Raw genomic sequence first — 19,227 nt, 5'->3', positions numbered from 1 at the left:
TAATTTCCTTCAAAATATTCTATGGTGTTAAAATAACTATTTTTTTAAAGCACTTTGAATAATTTCTAGGAGCTCTTTTATGATAAAAAAAGACCCCATGAATCACCTTTATCTTACAACCCAGAAGATGCATTAAACTTTTATTTAGTCAAGTAATTCTGTACTATGCCTCTGACCTGGAATACTAATACATTTCTGATGCAGGAAAGAGGATTAAAATTATGATCAGCATTAGAAACTTGGTTTTTTATATATATCGTAACAGTCATTGCTATACAGCAATAAAACAAAAGCAATGTCACCTTCCACAGAGTTAAAATAATATAATAAACCTCTCAAGTACAAAGGTTCTGCTGGTCCTACAAAAGTCAAGAAAAATCTTCCATTGCATTCCACGGAATAATAATGCATAGAATTTCCCGTAAACACTGGCATTATGTCTGTCAGTACAGATTACCTCAAACTAAGGACCACCACTGCAAGATGTGCAGTTTTGTTTCAGCAAGCAATAGATGAACTGTGGTCCAAAGAACAACCAGGAATCCTGGTGGTCTGTGGCACAACTAGAAAGACTGCAAAGCTTCCTCCAAGTGTTACCTGACTGCAATTGCCCTAGGATAGGATTTACATTGGGCTAGTTACTTGTGATTCCCTTCATAGTGGATGAAGAAAAAAAGGCATCTTAAGATGTCCTCACCTAAACATTTTAAAATACTTCAGAAGTCCTGTTCCTAGAAGCACCCAAGTTTTCTTCACAGCCTACAGGATGGTTTCTGTAATAACTGGTTCAGCTGTTGACATCTGTACTTGGTGAGATGAAATGTTCCTCTGTACTGTAAGTCACTCATAGGCAGTTTTGCCATGCCCTCAGCCCACCTTTCTTACACAGCAGCCTCTGTATAACAGTGCATAGTTTCAGGCCACCCACAAATCAATGGGCATCTTACACTGGCTTTAACAAAAAGACAACCAGAATCTGTATCATTTTATGCAATTTTAACACTAGTTTAGAGTGAGCTGAGACAGACTGACTTCCAAACATGTTGGTAAATGTTCCACGCCTTTAACAGTATGCAGACTATCACTACAAATAGCCCCTGCAGCACTGCAAAGTTTGGTCACTGCCTACAGGTTGTTTCAGCCCATGATGTTAGACTGAGTAGACCACAAGCATGTTCCAGGACTGCTCTGGTACTTTAACAGAGTAGATAATTGATTTCTGTTAAGTACACTATCACTTAGCGTTTGAGTACTGCTGAGGATAGGGTCATTCTCCCAGCAAGGCACAGGCAGAGTGGTAAGTTAACAAATCTACCTTCCCTTTGTTCCAAGAAAGGATTGCTGGATCAATGAAAGACTTAATGTCTCTCTCACAGTTCTATTAGATCTATATTCAGCCTTTGAATGTAACATACATAAAAAGACATTACAGGATTTACAGTAGATCATCCTTTAGTTTGTCTGGAATGGTTTTTATCCTCACTGGCATCTTGAATAGGATGCTTTTGTAGAATTCTCACAAACAGTTTCAGAATGCCTTCTCATGCTAAACCAATGCCACTGGTTTATTGATTTCTTGTTCATCATTTGAGTGGAACAAGAACAAGAATACACCTGAAGTAATCTGCATCTCACTTAGCTGCCCAAGTAATTGAAATACTGATCAGAACTGCCTGACAGGTAATCCACAGTGTATATTGTGATAAACTCTTCTCTACTTAAAAAATTGTTTAATAGTATATGTCATAGCAATTTTAGTATATTCAATAAGAGATATAATTCAACAGGAGATAATTCAATAGAGAATTAAGTTTGTGCAGTGTAAAAGAAATAAAGTACATTTTGGACTTTTTAAAACTTCATATTCAAAGTCTTTCACAAAATGTAACCCATTTATCAATTATATGCTTGTGAGACTTTAACTTATCAAAATTTTTCATATAAAAATCTCAGAGGGATTATTCAGTTCAAGGATTTATCCATGAAAAGTATCAACAGGATTCTTCTTTGACCCTCAGTATAGTATTGAAAAGCATCCAAGAATATAAACTAGTATTTGATAGAAGAGTAAATAAACAACTGATTTTCTCTGAGATTTTAAATGTACCATTTCAACTTTCTCAAAGTAATAACTAAATCGTACTGCCCTGGATTTTGGTAAGAGCACGTCATGTTTGCCATGCTTTGGGCACAAGCAACAACAAGCAACAAGCTACTAGCTGCCATTCTCTTCAAAGGTGGTACTCTGGTCAAGTATAGAGGACAGAGACCTTTCGTTCTGTGTCTACAGTGTTAACTGAAATCTAGGTTGGTTTTAGTACACTAAGTCCACAACAAATCCAATTTTTACCCAGGTTACTGTTTACGCTGCTTAGAAGAAGCCAACACTGTGATATCTGCTGACCTCCAGAGGTCAGAAGTCAAAGAAAGTTGTTGTTGTTGAAGTGGAGGGGTAAACAGATATGTAGCAGACAAGAACTTGGCCACGTTGTTTGGAAAGACAGGGTGGATAGTATGAGAACTGGAAAGACTTGGATCTTATCAGGTTTGTTTGGGGTATGTAGTCTGCAAGTGAGGGAGAAAAAGTGCTACCCTGTACAAACCACACTGTGGAACTGGGCAAGGTCAGAAAGTTCAGCCACATTCATACAGAGACTTAGGTTTACTGGATAAAAACTGTACCTGGCAAGATGGAAATGCAATTTTTGCTTTTGAGTCTGCTACAAACTGTGTAATGCGAGTTAACCCTCCAGCTGTACTTTAAATATAAACTATGACACCGCTTGTGGAACACCTATGAAATTACAGATACTAAACATGTCCACTAATACCTAAACCTACCCTATAAACTGAGACAAGGACATACCAACTGCAGAAAGTGACCCATTATTTCAGATGCGGTCATGTAAAAAGAATATGATAGAAAAGCTACATTTTAGTTATACTGTTATGGTAACCAAAGTTACATTTCAGCATAGGTAAGCAAAAAATATCACTGAAGACCAGAAAATTAATTTAGCTGAAAGTAACTTAAGATGCTGGAAACAGCATTCTCCTCTAACTTTAGGTTGTCCAATATTTTAATACTAAATCCAAGGTACTCTCCAGGCATGAGACAAAGGCACCTCCAAAGAGTAAGAGAGTAAGTCAGCCCAGCTGACCAGGGCCCCTCAGAAGTTTCTCAGAGGGGTTATGGTATCAAATCTTAGGCAGCTGAATATTTAACCTCTGTTGCTGATGTTGGGAAAACTATATCCTAATTACAAAACAACATATATGTGCTGGCCTGCAGATACGTCAAATTTGCCCAATTTGCTAGGCAGGTATTGAACTTGAAAGTAGTTACTTAAATGTTTTAAGCTCTCTGCAAAACCATTGGGTGAGGTACACATTCTCCAAATGTTTACAAATTGAACATGGAATAGCTGAAGAAAAGCAAATGATGAAAAAGCAGAGTCAGTATTTTTGGCAGACACATTATGAACAATTAAATCTTACTAAATCTCAGCAAATATGAAAGAAAATTGTTAAGCAGCTTAGGGAGTATGGCTAAAATCCACTGATTAGGAATGACACTCCTGTATTTGAGAATTCCTTCCTTTGGGCCACCTGCCATTGTGATTGATTTAGAAAGATTGCAATCAGAAGAGAGTTTGGTAATTACTTGGATTGGTTAGACTAATGTGAAGCAAACATAAGGTTAACCATGAAAACAATTAGAGTGGAATGGAGTATATGTTTCATTTAGAAAGAAAAGGCAAAATTTCCATGTTGCTCCAGTTGTTTCTCTCATTTACTGAACAGATGAATAGCAACTTCCCCCCCTCCTCTGCTGTCGGTTGGAGTTTTCTAAGTAAAAGCAATAATAGACTAAAATGATACTTTTTAAAGTAATTTTCTCCTAGAGGTAGAAAGTGAGGGAAGATCGCCCCAACACATGATTTTGCCTAGTTTTAAGAGCTAGTCATTTTGTATTCAAACATTTAATAACAGTAACAAATACTTTCCCAGCTACATTCCAACATAGTTTAACAAAGGAAATAAGACTGAAATAACATTATTTATGCCAGAGGACTCTACAGGTTATTTGATAAACAGTACAGCAGCATTAATTTGTTCCACAGAGTCACTGTTCATAGTGCTTCATTGCGTAACTTTTCAAAAAACTACACACTAGTTGAAGTGAAACATTTCTTTCAAAAAGTTGTCTTTTGCAAGTATATAAACCTGAAAAGCCAGGTGATTTTTAAATATAACAGAAATGTAGGTATGTTTGTTTTCCCTAGTGTAGATACCAGCCTGCTGCCCCTATTAGCAGAGTCAGCCTTGTTATCCCCTCAACAAACCTTCACCAGAGGTCCTTTCCTCTACAGTTCTGGCCCTCCTGGAGATACCAGCCATGCTGTCTTGCCCCAGTTGCAATATGAAGAACATGGGTAAGTGAAATGAAAAAATGAAGAGGATCTCATGTTGCTCTTGCTGTGCAGCAAATACATTAAGGGACTGAAATTCCCCATATCCTGCAAAACATCAAAGTTTTGTCCTGCTCCAAGGAAAAAGCCTAGCCCCTTTTGACCTTTACCTGAGTCTTTTATACCAAGAGTGAAATGGAACAAAGGGATAAATGAGAAAAAAAAAGAACTAAAGTGAGTGGTAAAGGGGATAATTCAAAATAAGCAGGAAAAGGGCAAGAAAAATACCTGAATAGTAACGATAAAATCCTCAGGCTTTGAAAGTGGTTATACAACTTTGGTCAAAAACTACTGAGTGTAAAATTTGTGAGAAAATTCAAAAATCTGGGAAAAATCAAGAAAAATTCTCTTTAGATCAATTATAAGAGCTTTTCTCGAATTTATTTTCAAATTTTCTAGTTTGAGAAGTTTGAAAATCATGGCATGTAGAATTATTCAACCAGTGGACTATTTTTTTTTCCTAGAAATCTAAGGACAGAGTTTTAAAAGCTAAAGGCTCAAATGTATCTGCCACATGTACATACTGCAGAAAACACTCTTTATGCTGCCCTGAAAATAAATATCAACTCAGCTTAGACCAAAGCTCTCTGAATTCCAATAGTTCAACCCTCTGTCCTTCCTAAACAAAAAAACACCCTGATCATTCCCATTTCTTGTGTAAAGTGTTCCCAAAAACCAGAAAGTTATTCCTGTCACATGCTGCCTGTAGTCTTAAGTAAAAGGAAGCTTATATATTCAAGGTTCTTGATAGCTTTAAAGGAACTATGGATGAGAAACAGATTATTGGTTGATGTTTCATTTACTTTATAACCAGTAATTTACTTCCTTTCTCCATTTTGTGTTGAACTGAAGTTTTTTCTTTCTATGCTTTTCTTCTAATGTTTACATATTTTCCATAATGAGTGCACTTTGTAAATACAGAGAAAATAAAGGCAAGGTATCAAGATGTCTTGCAGGTCTCTAGAGTGATAAGTGGAAAAATCATTGTATTTAATCTGCATTAAGTATTTCTGTCCATCTACAGGGTTACTAATAATTAACCTTGTGTGTCAACCCCTGTTCTACGGACTGCTGATTTTGTAAATACATGTTCACATTGAAAGGATTAAAAGCATAGTTTAGCAGATTACAGTGCATTATCAAGAGTGGGCAATTACTTTGGTCTGATTCAATCATAATTCTTGTTCCTGTCACAAGTATACAGTATCAGCCTAAGAAGAGCAGGGCTGAAAACTTTTTCTAGTTTATTCAACACTTTAAACAACAAAGAACAAAAATAAATGTTTGCAAGTTGGGTATTTGGGAGGCTGCAGATAGCTGTATATACTTAATATCCTAGTAAGTATATGCTCATACAGTCCCATTTTTGTATTATCCTTAAGTAGCTGTGGACACAGCATTCATACAGAGACTCAGTCCAAAATAATGTGATCTCATGCCTTTAGCACACGATAACTCAAACTACAGAAGGAAACAGAAGAAAACCAAACCTGTTACTTGGCTGACTGCTGGTGCATGTTTAGGAGGTAATTCAGAGAAGATTTCCTGACCTCACAAATATATCACTGACAGTAGCTCACCAAACCCTGTGTGAGAATTACCCTGCAACTGCACGAGTAAAACTTGTGTCATGGTATGACAGCAGAAGCTCAGAAAATTCCAGGAAACTATACCTAGGCATCAGTGGCAAGAGAAAAGCTTGAAAAAGTAGTTGCTAATAGAGCCTGGAGCTTTGCTTAAAGTCATCAGAGTGAATTCTGGTACATGAAAATTTTCTTCAGATCACTGACCCTCTCATCCCTCACAGAAGGATTAACAGCAAAGGAAAATCAGATCAGCCTTATGCAGCTTCAAACCACATCAGGTCCACTCTAGAGAGAACCAGAAAGCAGTACCCAACAGACTCTCTAGTAACCAGCTGTCCTTTGTCTTCAAAACTGAGCCTTAGTAAATGTCATCTGTTCACTTGCCTTGGCAAATTAATGTCCTGCAGCAGGCTACCTGCCCAGCAGCAGTTCCTCCAGTCTTTCAAATCTTTCTAGTGTTAAGGAAAATCTCCAGAGAAAGAATTACAGCATCAGTGTTTCCAATGAGAGATAAATGCTATACTTCACACCACTACAGATACATTCATAATGCCAACCAGAAAGGGCACAGGCACAAGCATCATCCCACCATCATCCTTTTGTCATGCTTTTGTCACAGGCAAACTGGACTTTCCTAGATAATGCCCAAGAACAGTTCTGGGAACACAAGTAAGAGACTGTTCCCCACGAGCAACCAGATTGCACCCAGCCTGCTCTTAGACATGAGGGGTGTTAAGGGAGTTTAACTGCATCAAGACAAACCACAACAGGCCAGCTGACCAAGTGTGCTAAGGACAGTCCCTAGTCATTTCCTTTACAAGGCAGGACACAGAGCTTTTTCCCTCATATCTTGCCCCACTGTTCACACTGCGTGCATTAGAAATTGGTTCTAGCAAAAAAAAAAAGTCATGTTCTGAATACTTAGTCCAAAATTCAAAATCCCATCATATATAGCTGAGCACTGTAATATAAAGCACAAGCTTCTTTAAGAGGCTAGAACAGTTAAAGAAAAGAGCAAGTAATCTACTGACAGTGAATTTAAGCTTTTCAATGCCAGTGACGGGAGTAGAGTGTTGAAATGAAAGAACAAAAGTTTGGTTACAGCTTTTAGTCACAAACCACTCTCATTCCCTCTGTTTGGGCTTTTACTTGGCATATATAAAAACAAAGACAAGAAGAGTATAAACAAAGGTTTAAAATCTAACTTTTCACCAAAGGACATGTGCTTCTGTATTTCTCTATATGATAAAGTACATCCTCCTGGTACAGAGGAGGGATAAAGAACAACTAGTATTTACCTCAAAAATTATCACTTGTGCTGAATAATAATTTTACCTCATGGGTAGCTTCCAGCAACCCTAACTTGAGACACTGCAATATTGCATGCACTCAATTAGAAATTTATTCCACACTTACTGGTGGTCCCCGGGGTCCTGTTGGACCTGCTTCTCCCTCTGGGCCCCGTTGACCCTGTTTTGGGGAACAAATTTGAAATGCAACAGATTTGAAAAGTAATTTTTTTGCACACTGTAAAAAAATTTCATTTTTCTAGATCTTTTGAATAAGATTAACAATTTTACCTGTTTACCTGAATTTCCCATCAACCCTGGCACCCCAGGAGGACCTCTATCACCCTGTTGGACAGAAGATGAAAAATATTAGAAAGCCAATGTTTTGTTGTTCCATTTTAAAATAAAAAATTAAAATAAGCAAAGGAATAAAAAAATCAGCCTGTATTAATTTTTTAACTTCTACTTTTATTTTGGTTTTCTTTCAACTTCCACCTAATTCCTTCTATTTTTTCAAAATTCACATTTCAGTTCCTTTGTTGTTTACATGTTGACAAATCCCAAATAGATTTAATTGCTGCTCTCACAGAAGGCAATATTATTCCATGTAATTTCAGACAAAATTCATGTCTCAATCTAGTTTTCTTTTTCTATTACTTACAACTAAACTCAAACACTATTGTCTGAAACATTTAATAGCCTCATTCATCCAACACCTTTTTAAGCTTAATTGGAATTGATGCTGCAGTTTGGTGGTACCTAAACAGAGATAACAACCTCTGTGATTGAATCAACTTATGGCAGCTATAAATATTATTTTTATTACAAGATCCCTCATTTCAACTGTAGTGAGGTAGCTGTGTCACATGCCTCCTCTAGCAATGCATTCCACAAATTCAAAAGGAAATAGCCTTGTTTAGGTATTATTTAATGTCTGCAATCATGAAAACCACACCAAGTATCACAAGAATCATGAAAATGCACAGGACTAGAGTTGATTAAAAAGTATCTTTAATTCCTTCACAAAGGCTTGTCTCTTACCACAAGAGGAAGTTAGTACAATCTCACTGAATACTTTAGAACTTGATAAGCACAAATACAGTATTATAAGAAAGTCAATACTCAAGATGTTTTACCTTTGGGCCAGCAATACCTTTCACACCTGGAGAGCCTGGTAAACCCTGAAAGAAATAGCATTTATATTTATTTGTTTTTAAGGGCATTGAAAATGGTGTTAAAAAACATCTCTCTCATGCCTTTTTCTAATCCTTTCACTTGATACTGAAGCTCTTTTTCCAATAACAGACCAAGTTTGAATTCTTTCTGTTTACAAAGTAACAGATAAGGAGTTATTACTCTGCCTTCAAAAATTGCAAAAGGAGCATTGAAAAGTGAGAAGTTGTGACTTTTGCTGGCTTAGACTGGAAATAGATTGTTGGTCCCTGTACGCTGAGGCTGGAAGTATAGTTTAACAGACACTTTTAGTACACATTTCATTTCCTCCTCATTTCTGTGCAACAGTTCATAGCAGGCATGCTTTTATCAGCTTTTCCAAGCTGAAGAGTTCACTTAGTATTAAAACTTTACTTCCAGTTCTAATACAGCTCCTTCACTACATCCTCACAGCACAGTGTTTTAAAGAGATTTCTATATAACTTTTGACAATTGGCACAGTTTTCAAATTTAGTTAATGCATGAGGATTACCTTCTAAAAGAGACCATAAAGCACTACTGATTCCCTACAAGTTCACCACAGGGGATATACAAGAAAACTCCAATGCCTGTTACCTGTGCCCCTCCCTCCCTCCCGAAAGTATGTGCGTGATGCATTCCAGATGTTCTGTGCCATCAAAAGATGGTTGTTCATCTCAGGTGTGTTAGACTAGCAGGTCAGCTTTTCCTGCTTGGCCTGGGAATGGGTTTGGCCCCAGGCAGTACAATGAGACCAGCTCTAATTGTGGGGTCACACCATAATGTCCACAGGGTCTCAGATATGAGAAACACCAGAAGTGTGTTGCACAGTGGCCACAAACGTTTTGTGAGATCAAGTCCCTCACAGTGGCACCATAAGGCGGTCTAGGCTCTTGTGCAAAAGTTTTGGATACATATAATAGAATTTCCCCTTCCATTACACATAACTTTCCCTGGGTCTTTTGATTAGATTTTCACTTAAAACAGTCCAATATCAGCATCAAATTAAACTATACATGACCTTTCTGTTGTTTGAACTGAACCTCCCTTGCAAAGGTAGAATACCTGATACTTACTGGTAGTCCCTGAAGCCCTGCATCACCTGGAGCTCCAGGTTTTCCTGGCTCACCCTGTAAAACATTTTAAGTTGTAATTTATGCAAATCAAACATAAGGGAAAATCTGATTTCTGCAACACAGATTTGGAATACTTTTGTGGTATAGGAAACTTCATTCAATTACCCTAAAAACGTGCATAAAGCCACAGGTAGCAGCCACTAGGGAGTGTACAAATCTAGGGCACTACCAAAGCTCCGACATATGCCAGCTGTGCCTTACTTTTGCTCCAGGCATTCCAGGGATCCCTTCCCGGCCATCAACTCCTGGTAAGCCCTTGAAAGAAAGAAAAAAAAGAAAAAAAAATTAATGTATTTTTGGAGAGATTTTGCCCAATCACTGATATTCAAATTAGCATCACATGAAGCAAATTAAGAAATTAAATATACATACAGACTCTCCTTTTGGCCCAGGGAGACCATTTATTCCTCTTGTACCTTGAGGGCCCTAATAATAATAATAAAAAATTTTAAAAATTAAACACATTGAAATTACAGATGACAGGAATGTCAACATTCAGATACGTATTACTTTGAGACCACCAAATATACTCTGTGTTTACATGGTATTAAGTAGCCAATATTTGCAAGTCAATATGAGTCAAAATTTGTCTGTGCTCACCCTTTCTCCCTTTGGACCCATCTCTCCTGGGGGACCTCTCTGTCCTTGATCCCCCTACAGAAAAAAGAATTATTTTAGAAATAAAACTGGAATAAACTTCCATGTAATTATTAGCTAAAACTCTCAGAAAATCAACAAGTACGACTCAGACTCAGTTAAAGCAGACATCTCAAACTCACACTACATTTAAAAACGCAGTTTCTTAAAACTGCAGCTGACAGTTCCATTTTAAAAAAACATAGCTCAAGCTATCCCTGGGGATTTCAGGAGTGTCTACCAAAGCAAAGGATGTTGCACTTGCTTGTTTAACCCACTGAGTTACTGGCTATTCCAAGCATAAATTCCAGCTATGGCAGCAGGGAAGAATTTAAAAACAACAAACAAACAAAAGCACTCCACTCAAAATAAACCCCAAACCCAAACAAAACACACACAAAAAAACACCCTCCAACAAAACCCCAAAGGGCACAAATTGCCCTTTACAGGTTTTGTTCAAGCTTTATACATGAAAGATTCCTAGTCACCCTAATAGACAGTAACACTCAGAAGGAAGAGGTAACCATAACATACTAAGAAGTTAAAATGGGTTCATCTACTTCACAATTCTTTGGGGATATTAAGAGATTACAGGCTTGATATCACTGTAATATCATTTATTCACCTGTGGGAAATTAATAGAACTGGATTAATCAGAGGCTTTTTTGATTCACAGCCACAAAGTTTCAGGACTTAGTGTCTAACTGGGCAGTGTTTGGTTAACATACACTCTACTTACAGGCGCACCAGGAAGACCTTGAGGACCAGGATCACCGTCAAGCCCACGAGCTCCCTACAAAGCAAGTAGATAACACAAGACATTAAAATGAACTGCTGGAACACAAACAACTTAAGCATCCATCTGGTTGGCTGGGAGCTGCAAATTCTCTACAGCTGAGGGGTTTTATAGTTCCAACTGAAGAAAAAAGAAATTTAAAAATGTAAATTTTTCTTAATCTATCTTGTTTTTTATGGAGTTATAAAAGCAAATATTTTTTAACTACAGAAAAATATCAGTCAAAAAATTACATTTAGATCATTCTGTAAAAAATCATATTGGATGTTGATGAGTAGACCTTCACACACTACTTCAGAAAATGTCTGTGTTTTCCTTAATAACACTACATCTCTCACCACGTAATAGAATATCATCAAGATGCGAGAAGAAACCATGAAGTGCAGTGTAACTATTTTTATCACATACGTTTCAAGGAAACAACACAATCACTATCCTGTGAGTAAATTTCAATGGAGAGAAAAAATATTTTAAAAAAGATTTAGAGAAAAGTGGAACTCCTTTGTCAAACAGATGTAGTAAATATTTTTAATAGACAAAGTAACACAAAAATATAGGCAAGTAATTATGAAGACTTAGAAGACAAAAAAGCAAAGGAAGATAGTAATAGCTTAGCAAATCTGTCCAAGAGGTTAGGAAGGATCACTCATGAAAAGATTCATAATCAGGAGAAATTTGACAATCACAAGATAAAGTTCCTATGACTTCAGTTCTGGAAACAGAGACAATGGCAGGACTGCTACATTCTACTCCTTCCAAAAATTTTTACCATACAGATTTAGCAAGATCACAAGACTAGAAAGGTAATAGTCAGTTTTGAAATAACACTTAGAAATACTTTGATGAAGAGGGAAAATTACCCAGCAAAGTCATGACATTACAAAAACATTAATTCCACTGGCAGCAATTTAAGACAGAGATGTTCAAGACAGAAAGAATGGAAAAAGAACAAACTCTCAATAAAAAATCATAGAAAAAAAGGGACAATAAAAGCTAAAGGCTTTAAGAAGGTGCAAATCAAGGAGGGACTTAATAAATTTTAGCTTTAAATCAAAGATGCTGTAGTTTATAACTGCTGTAACTTACTATCTTGCTTACTGCAATACTTGCACAGATGCATAATTACTATAAATCCCATCAGAGTGGAAGGCGTGAAAAGCACATGTGCTCTTACTAATCAGAACTGACCAAGCTGACTTTCTTCCTAATGAGAAGTACAGCAGCTAGAGAAATACAGCTGGCAGGAGTGAGAAAATGAAGGGAAAATAAAGGAGAAGCTTAAATAAGCTTTAAAAACATTCAGGGGTGTATTTCTTTTTTTTTTTTTAATATAGGTCATTTTATGCAAAGAAAGATTAATACTCACTTTGGTACCTTTAGGTCCCATTATACCAGTTATACCTCTGATACCTAGGATGCCCTGAGAAAGAAAAATATATTCAAATTATGCTTAAATGTTTTCATCAGAACTGTCCTAGTTTTCAGACAGAAGACTCAAGAGTTCTACATGCTTGCTTTCTGCTTATTTTACTATTTTCTTGGTATAAAAGGAGAAATACAGCTGTTGCTGTATTAGAATACTTAATTTACATGGTAACGTGATATTTTACTAATTTAAGATTTTAAAAATAATAAAAAGCAATCTGGCTGAATTATAAAACCACAATAAAAATTATAGATATAAAATAAATATAAAATATAAATATAAAATCATAAGGGCTAAAAACCCCACTGATTTCTTTTCTTGATTACCACAGAGTTGAAGCACTCTCGCCATGCAGCTTGTGTGAGAGGAACACGTGAAGGTCAGATTTTCAAAAGTGCTAAGTTGTCTCAGTGGGGTACAGGACAGATTCAGGAGAAAGGTACCATCAGACTTTATAGAATTCCAGAGGCAAACAAAACAGGTTTTTGAGCCTAGAAGCGCTAAGTTTATATGCCTACCATAGCGGAGAGACTGAACTCAGCAGATATCCTGTATGTGTCATAACTATTATCACTCCCCTTCAAAATACAGTCTCATGGGAAATTTGGCTTCTATTTCATCTTTTTCCCGAGAGACTGAAACCACACAAGGTGTCTCCTCCTTACAGAGACCAAACCCTCAGCCACAATGTGTTTGTTCTGCAACAAGGAGAACCCACTACAGCTGTGTTAATGAAATAACTACAGGCACTTCAGCGCAGCGTAGGCAAATCTACTCCTTGAACCAGACTCTACATTGGCAGCCTTTACTTGCTACTAACAAAGTTGCATGGAATCTTGCACAGGATAGTTAATGCCTTCTCAGCCCAAAACATGAGAAAAATCATGATGATGCAACAATGACAACAGCAGCCCACTGGGGAGACGACCACAGTCTAATAATCCTGCTTCTAAGATCAGAGGTGGAAGGAGGCACACTGTGGTATTCACTACTGGCTGTCAAAAGCAACACCTCTCCCAGAGGTGCCTACCATGCAACTCTTCTTGTCAATGTAACACACAGGTTGGATTGCACATGCTGGATACTTAATCCCTTCCATTCACTCATGTAAAGAACATAAAAGAAAACACAATAGAATCTACAGCCTCTCCATCTGTGCCTCTAAAGCATCCTCTTTTCCATAGGTTGTCTATCTGACACCACTTTCTGCATATTATGAATCCTACATTTTAATAAAAAAACAATTATTTTGAAGCTTGTTTGTAAGGTCAACAACTGATGATACAATGATAAGTTGTGAGTAATGCTTTAAAAATAAAAAAAAGTCAATCTTTAATTGTTTTTTAATTCTACTGTGCTATTTCATGGTGATGAAGAACTGTACCAAACTGAGTTAAATGAATTGATTCCCAAAAGTCTTTCAGACAGCAGAAGCTGGCTCTTGCACAAGTACTTTGTCTGCACCAGGGTCCCCGGAATATTTTTTTCAGGATCAAACATAAGAAGGAACACACACTTTGCTTTACGTAGCCTGTTCTTTCTTTATCTTTCTCTAGTCATAATCCAGAGGTTTATGTTGTCTTATGTTTATATTCATAGAGAATTTTGTAATTTAGGATTTGGATGTCCATGCATCAAAGTAAGCTGCTGTATAATATCATATGTGGCCATCAACGGCATTAAATAGTTTCACATCTGAGAAAAAAACATAAGACCCAATCAGAAAATAGACCACAGAAATTAAAGGTGGTTATGCCTGTTTCTCTTACTTAGAATGACCCATTTATTATTTTCCCTAGCCCTTTTCAGCTGCAGAAACCATGACAGCTGCTCACAAGGAACAAGCTGAGGAGGTTTGTGCCAGAACTAAGCACAGTGAAACAGGACAAGAAAATAACTCCAAAATCATAGGTATGCTGTGTTACTACTTCATGTTCAAGTAGGCTACTCATCCTCAAGGCTACTTCATTCTCTTAGCCAAGTCTGAATTTTACAGTTGATCATGTTACAAACAAACACTAGCTTTGCAAGGATGAAGTCAGAGTCAACAAAATAACAGAAAGAAAGGCCAAGAAAAAGAAAATCCAACTATTTTCACAATCTAAGCACAACACAAAATTTAGGACATGGAACAGTTTTTAAAATTAGCCTTCCTCTAGAACTATATGGAGCTTTGTGTTGAGTGATAATGTAGCTTTTTGGAGGGACTTAAATTATTTTACTTTTAATCACAGACAATATGGCACAATAAAGTGAAAGATGTATGGAGATATTATAATATCTGTTTTCTTCCAATAGTAAGGAAAAAAGATATGACATACTGGAGCAAATGGATAACACTATTTAAGAGGAAATACTTTACTGGAGGGCCTTGAGCTCCCACTTCACCGATGGGTCCTTGATCCCCTTCTTCACCCTGGGAAAGCAAAAGGAATACATGGGTAGCTAATCCATGCCAAGCATATTGCTCTCTCAACATACAAGGTGCATTTACTCCTTAGAGTTTTCTGTCACCATGTCCTGCTTGAAAGGAATCCAAATGAAGCCCTCAGACAGATACTCATTCAGGTTCATGTGCCATTCAACTTTTAGTCAATAGGGTAATTTCAAAGAAACCTCAATGTAAAGAATAATTATACTTTTACTCTTAATCTGTCATTCCATATTTTCTTGACATTAATCTCTTTAGATTTTCTTGTTCTTCTAGATTAAAAGAGCAGGGAAAGTATTTTCATGCATGTGAATGTACCGAATATGCTAATAGATCTGCATCACAATACCACATTGCACTTCCGAATTTTCTGAAAATTAAATGGAAAAATGCCTTATCTGGCAAAACCCCTCCTTGATTAGATGGTAATCTCTTTCATACAGTGATAGTGCACAGTAATGGAACAACAGTACATATTGCCAGTTTAATTTGTAAAAAGGGATAAGACAACTGCTCAACATCCCTGGAAAAAAAAGGTAAGCTGTTTCTAATAAATTAATAATCTTTTTAATATGCCTAGGAATAGAGTGCAGGGCTTTTAAAAAAACTTTCCTCTGATGCTTTGTCCTCCAAAGGACATGGAAGCATGGACCAAGGCAGTGCAAATCTTCTGAATTTTTCATACAAATATTTCCCAGGGAAGTTGTGGATGTCCCAGCCCTGGAGGTGTTCAAGGGCAGCTTGGATGGGGCTCTGAGGAACCTGGTCTAGTGGAAGGTGTCCCTGCCCAGAGCAGGGGGGTTGGAACTAGGTGATCTTCAAGGTTCCCTTCCAAACCATTCAATGATTCTATGAAGGTTACATAACAAGGTTCAATTTAAATGAAACACCTTAGGAGTTCACTTTTCAGTTTTCAAGCTGAATTGGACTTGGCCCCTCTAGTTACAATCATGCTTTTCTTATGAACTTACACAGTGTCCTTTCCCTCTCAAATATGTTTTCTCTCTTGTTCTTCACAGAACTACTCATCTGTGCCACAGAACTATTAACTTGGTAAGTCCACAGAATTATGTGCATTTAAATGTTTGGAAGCTTTTCAATTAATAAATTTAACTTCAGTTATTGCCATGATTTCCATAATAATGATCAAAATAAAAATCAAGATGGGTATGACCTCTGCACCCTAATAAATACAGAGTACAAGTGAATAAAGAACAGAGATGTGCCTTCGGTTACTCTGGAGCATCATAACGTGTAATATCATTTCGTGCATTCTATTAAAACAATTAAGAATTCTAACAAAGTGTAATTTTTTTTTGAAGAAGTGGCTAAACTACCATTAGCTTGCTAAAAAGAAGAGCAGTTTTTCATCTTTTCTTTTTTTACCTTATAACCTTGTTTTCCTGGTTCACCAGACTCTCCTTTTGAACCTTTTTGTCCCTAAAATAAATGCAAAACCCCCAAAATAAATAAATAAATATTATTCAAAATTAAAATACGGTTTTATAAAACAGACACAGACTGCTGAGAACTATCTTGCTGTTCCCTCCCAAACCCCATTCACCAGCTTCCTCACCTGTCTAGGAAACACCACATATTAAGTATCCTGCTCAAAAATATCTGCTTTTGGATCTAACAAGGCTGCGTTTCTAGGCATGTTAGTACTTATTCTTACATTACCCCATAAAAATTTCCTCAGGTTCCTAGAAACCAGTAAAAAATGCATAAAAACAAAAATCTTCCCTAAAATGAGACTCAAAAGGTGTTCGTTTCAACTTAGTATGTTATAGGTCTCCCAGGAAGAGAGAAAGAAGGAAAACATACTAAGGATTTGGGGGAATACTTAGAGTTTCTGGAGTCAGACTACAAATAGTCCAGAAAGTGAATGAAGCAATCCTTCAGATACTCTAATCCTTTTAAGACCACACATAAATTTTACCCTGAAGATTAAAGCAGAAGCAAGAGATTTCAACAGAAGAGGTTATTTTAGCAGTCAAGAGTTGAATAATCCTAAACAACTACATTGATGAAACATTTTTTGAAATTAACAGTGAAGTGCCCTTTTGTCAAGCCAGCAATTAACCCCCTAGTGCATTGAGACAGCGTCTCTATAAGGAATGCTTGAACAAACAAGTTCTCTTACCTTCATTCCCATTAAGCCAGCGTGCCCTGGGCGGCCAGGTGGACAAGCATTGGGACACTGGGAAAGCATTCACACAGTTACTACCACATAGGTAAAATAATGCTGTCTGAAATTGCTTATAAAAACACATGGAAAACAATCTTACCAACAGGTCACCATCCTGCAGGCCAATTGTCCCCTAAATTAAATTAAATTAATCAAAGTCAGTAAAAGAGAAATAACCTGTCCTGACCCATTAGGCAATACAGTCATCAGACAAAAGAGAAAATACTACTATCTAAAGACAGAATTAGAAGTATAATCAACAAAGGATCTCTGACATGAAAAGCATCTAAACTGTTGGATTATATTGTAGGGTGATCACAGGTACCCGCAAAATCCTGTTCTCTAACTTTCATCAACTTTTCAAAAACAAACAAACAAATCAAAATATTTCTTTTGCTTTTTAAGCTACCTCAATCTTATTTTCTATTAAATATAGATCAAATATAACCAAACCACATAAAATTTCCAAAAGGATCCAAGAAAATTTCTATAACAGCAGTAACTTACTACCATTCAGCAAAAGATTCACATCTTTTCAGAAAAACTAATCTTCCCACAACACAAGCACTCTTAGATGACAGTTGCAATAAACCAGACAGCAGTGCACAATGAGATGGACTCAGTGAAGGGAAGGCCATTCCTCATATTAAATCAAATGCTTGATGGAAGCTAACGGGAGGCTTATGAGGCACAACAGGGAGAAATATGATTTCACAGCAGTAGCTGTGCTCTCTAAAGCCCAGTGGGAGGGAGCACACCATTTCAGAGAGAAGCACAGGGAAGTTTAAGGAATGAGCTTCTCTCAGTTTATAACTGAATAATTTAAAAAAAGCCGAGAGTACTTGGGTCCATAATGTCTTTAACTGAAGTGAGACTATGGCACTTCAGAAACCCAAAAAGGACAAAACATCAAGGAATAGAAGCAACCATGCTGAGAATTTGTTTCTGCTTGTTTCCTAATTACTCTTCTACACTTGACCGTTTGTGTTTTTTACAATGCCTCTGTCAGTTCTCTGGCAACTTTCATGAAAATGAGAAAGACAGATAGAGAGAACGACAGACACAGATAAAGCACATGAACTTAGGGTCTGTCCCTAAAGAATGGGGAGGAGGAGGTTCTAAGCAGAGGAACAGTACAGCTTTTAAAAAGACGTTAGTACATCACGTTTCCCAGTAGTTTGCATTTCACAGCACTCAGAATCCAGTGTGTCTGCCAAACTGTTTCATCTCTCTGGGCAGGTAAATTGCCACAACAAAATAGCAAACGCACATCCCTCCTCCAAAGAGGTTCAAAAAAGATAACTATTCTCCTTGAGCAGCAAAGCACTGCTGCAATATTTTTTCTTTGTAAGTAGCAAGCCTGATTGCAAGAAAGACATAAGAACTGAAGCCCCCTAGAAGCATATATTTGTCCCGTGAGCTAAACATTAAATTTTTCTTCTTCTAACAGAGAAAAGTCTTCCTCTGTTGAAGTAATGAGAGTGAGGCCTGACTAAGACTATATTTACAGCATATATTTACAAGGAAGTTTAAAACCTGTGCATTTACAGTCTGTAGAACTGGGAAGGCATAATGACAGAAGTTATAGTTTGCATTTCAAACTACCTTTTTATAGCCACAGAGACTAGAAGCTTACTTTCTAAATGTAGGTTCAAAAGCCTGTTGAAATTGTAAACTCAGTATTCAGCTCTAGGACTTGAGGAGAAGTTGTTCAAGCAGCAACAACGCAAAATTCAGATGTTACCACTTTTGAATATCACTTACCGGAGGACCTGGTGGTCCTGGTGGCCCTCGTGGCCCTCTTTTTCCTGGATCTCCCTTTAAAAGGGTAAAAGAATTTTATATATTCATAGCAATAATGACAACCAGTAGTTACATATTCAGACCATACAACACCAGTGAGAAATTAAGTGGCTACAGAAGGACAGACTAGGCAGCCAATTAAAACATCAACCTACATCATGACTCCCATGGTAGAACGGGAAATTGGTTTTTTGAGTAGAATGGCAGCCATGTTGTGAAATAGAAGCCACAAAAAACCAAACAAATTTTCAGCTGCTTTAGAATGCTAAAACA

The 19,227-nt window shown here is 37.0% G+C and overlaps 1 protein-coding gene across 1 annotated transcript in view; it reads right to left on the bottom strand.

The window, feature by feature from the left end:
- The window catches only part of COL9A1 (collagen type IX alpha 1 chain), a 67,537-nt gene that overhangs the window by 17,491 nt on the left and 30,819 nt on the right, over nucleotides 1-19,227 (bottom strand). Inside the window, exons 15-28 of the mRNA XM_050314428.1 lie at nucleotides 18,916-18,969; nucleotides 17,252-17,284; nucleotides 17,107-17,163; nucleotides 16,350-16,403; nucleotides 14,895-14,948; nucleotides 12,473-12,526; nucleotides 11,050-11,103; nucleotides 10,275-10,328; nucleotides 10,047-10,100; nucleotides 9,876-9,929; nucleotides 9,615-9,668; nucleotides 8,484-8,528; nucleotides 7,639-7,692; nucleotides 7,475-7,528 (exon numbers count right to left, since the gene is read on the bottom strand). Coding sequence (XP_050170385.1) covers nucleotides 7,475-7,528; nucleotides 7,639-7,692; nucleotides 8,484-8,528; nucleotides 9,615-9,668; nucleotides 9,876-9,929; nucleotides 10,047-10,100; nucleotides 10,275-10,328; nucleotides 11,050-11,103; nucleotides 12,473-12,526; nucleotides 14,895-14,948; nucleotides 16,350-16,403; nucleotides 17,107-17,163; nucleotides 17,252-17,284; nucleotides 18,916-18,969 — 729 coding nt within the window. The remainder of the gene's footprint in view (nucleotides 1-7,474; nucleotides 7,529-7,638; nucleotides 7,693-8,483; nucleotides 8,529-9,614; nucleotides 9,669-9,875; nucleotides 9,930-10,046; nucleotides 10,101-10,274; nucleotides 10,329-11,049; nucleotides 11,104-12,472; nucleotides 12,527-14,894; nucleotides 14,949-16,349; nucleotides 16,404-17,106; nucleotides 17,164-17,251; nucleotides 17,285-18,915; nucleotides 18,970-19,227) is intronic.

Source organism: Myiozetetes cayanensis, unplaced genomic scaffold (assembly GCF_022539395.1).
Source record: "Myiozetetes cayanensis isolate MyiCay16 unplaced genomic scaffold, myiCay2020 scf2-11, whole genome shotgun sequence".
Lineage (NCBI taxonomy): Eukaryota > Metazoa > Chordata > Aves > Passeriformes > Tyrannidae > Myiozetetes > Myiozetetes cayanensis.
Note: the sequence above shows the minus strand (reverse complement) of the source record. Positions and strands in the feature narration are given on the sequence as shown.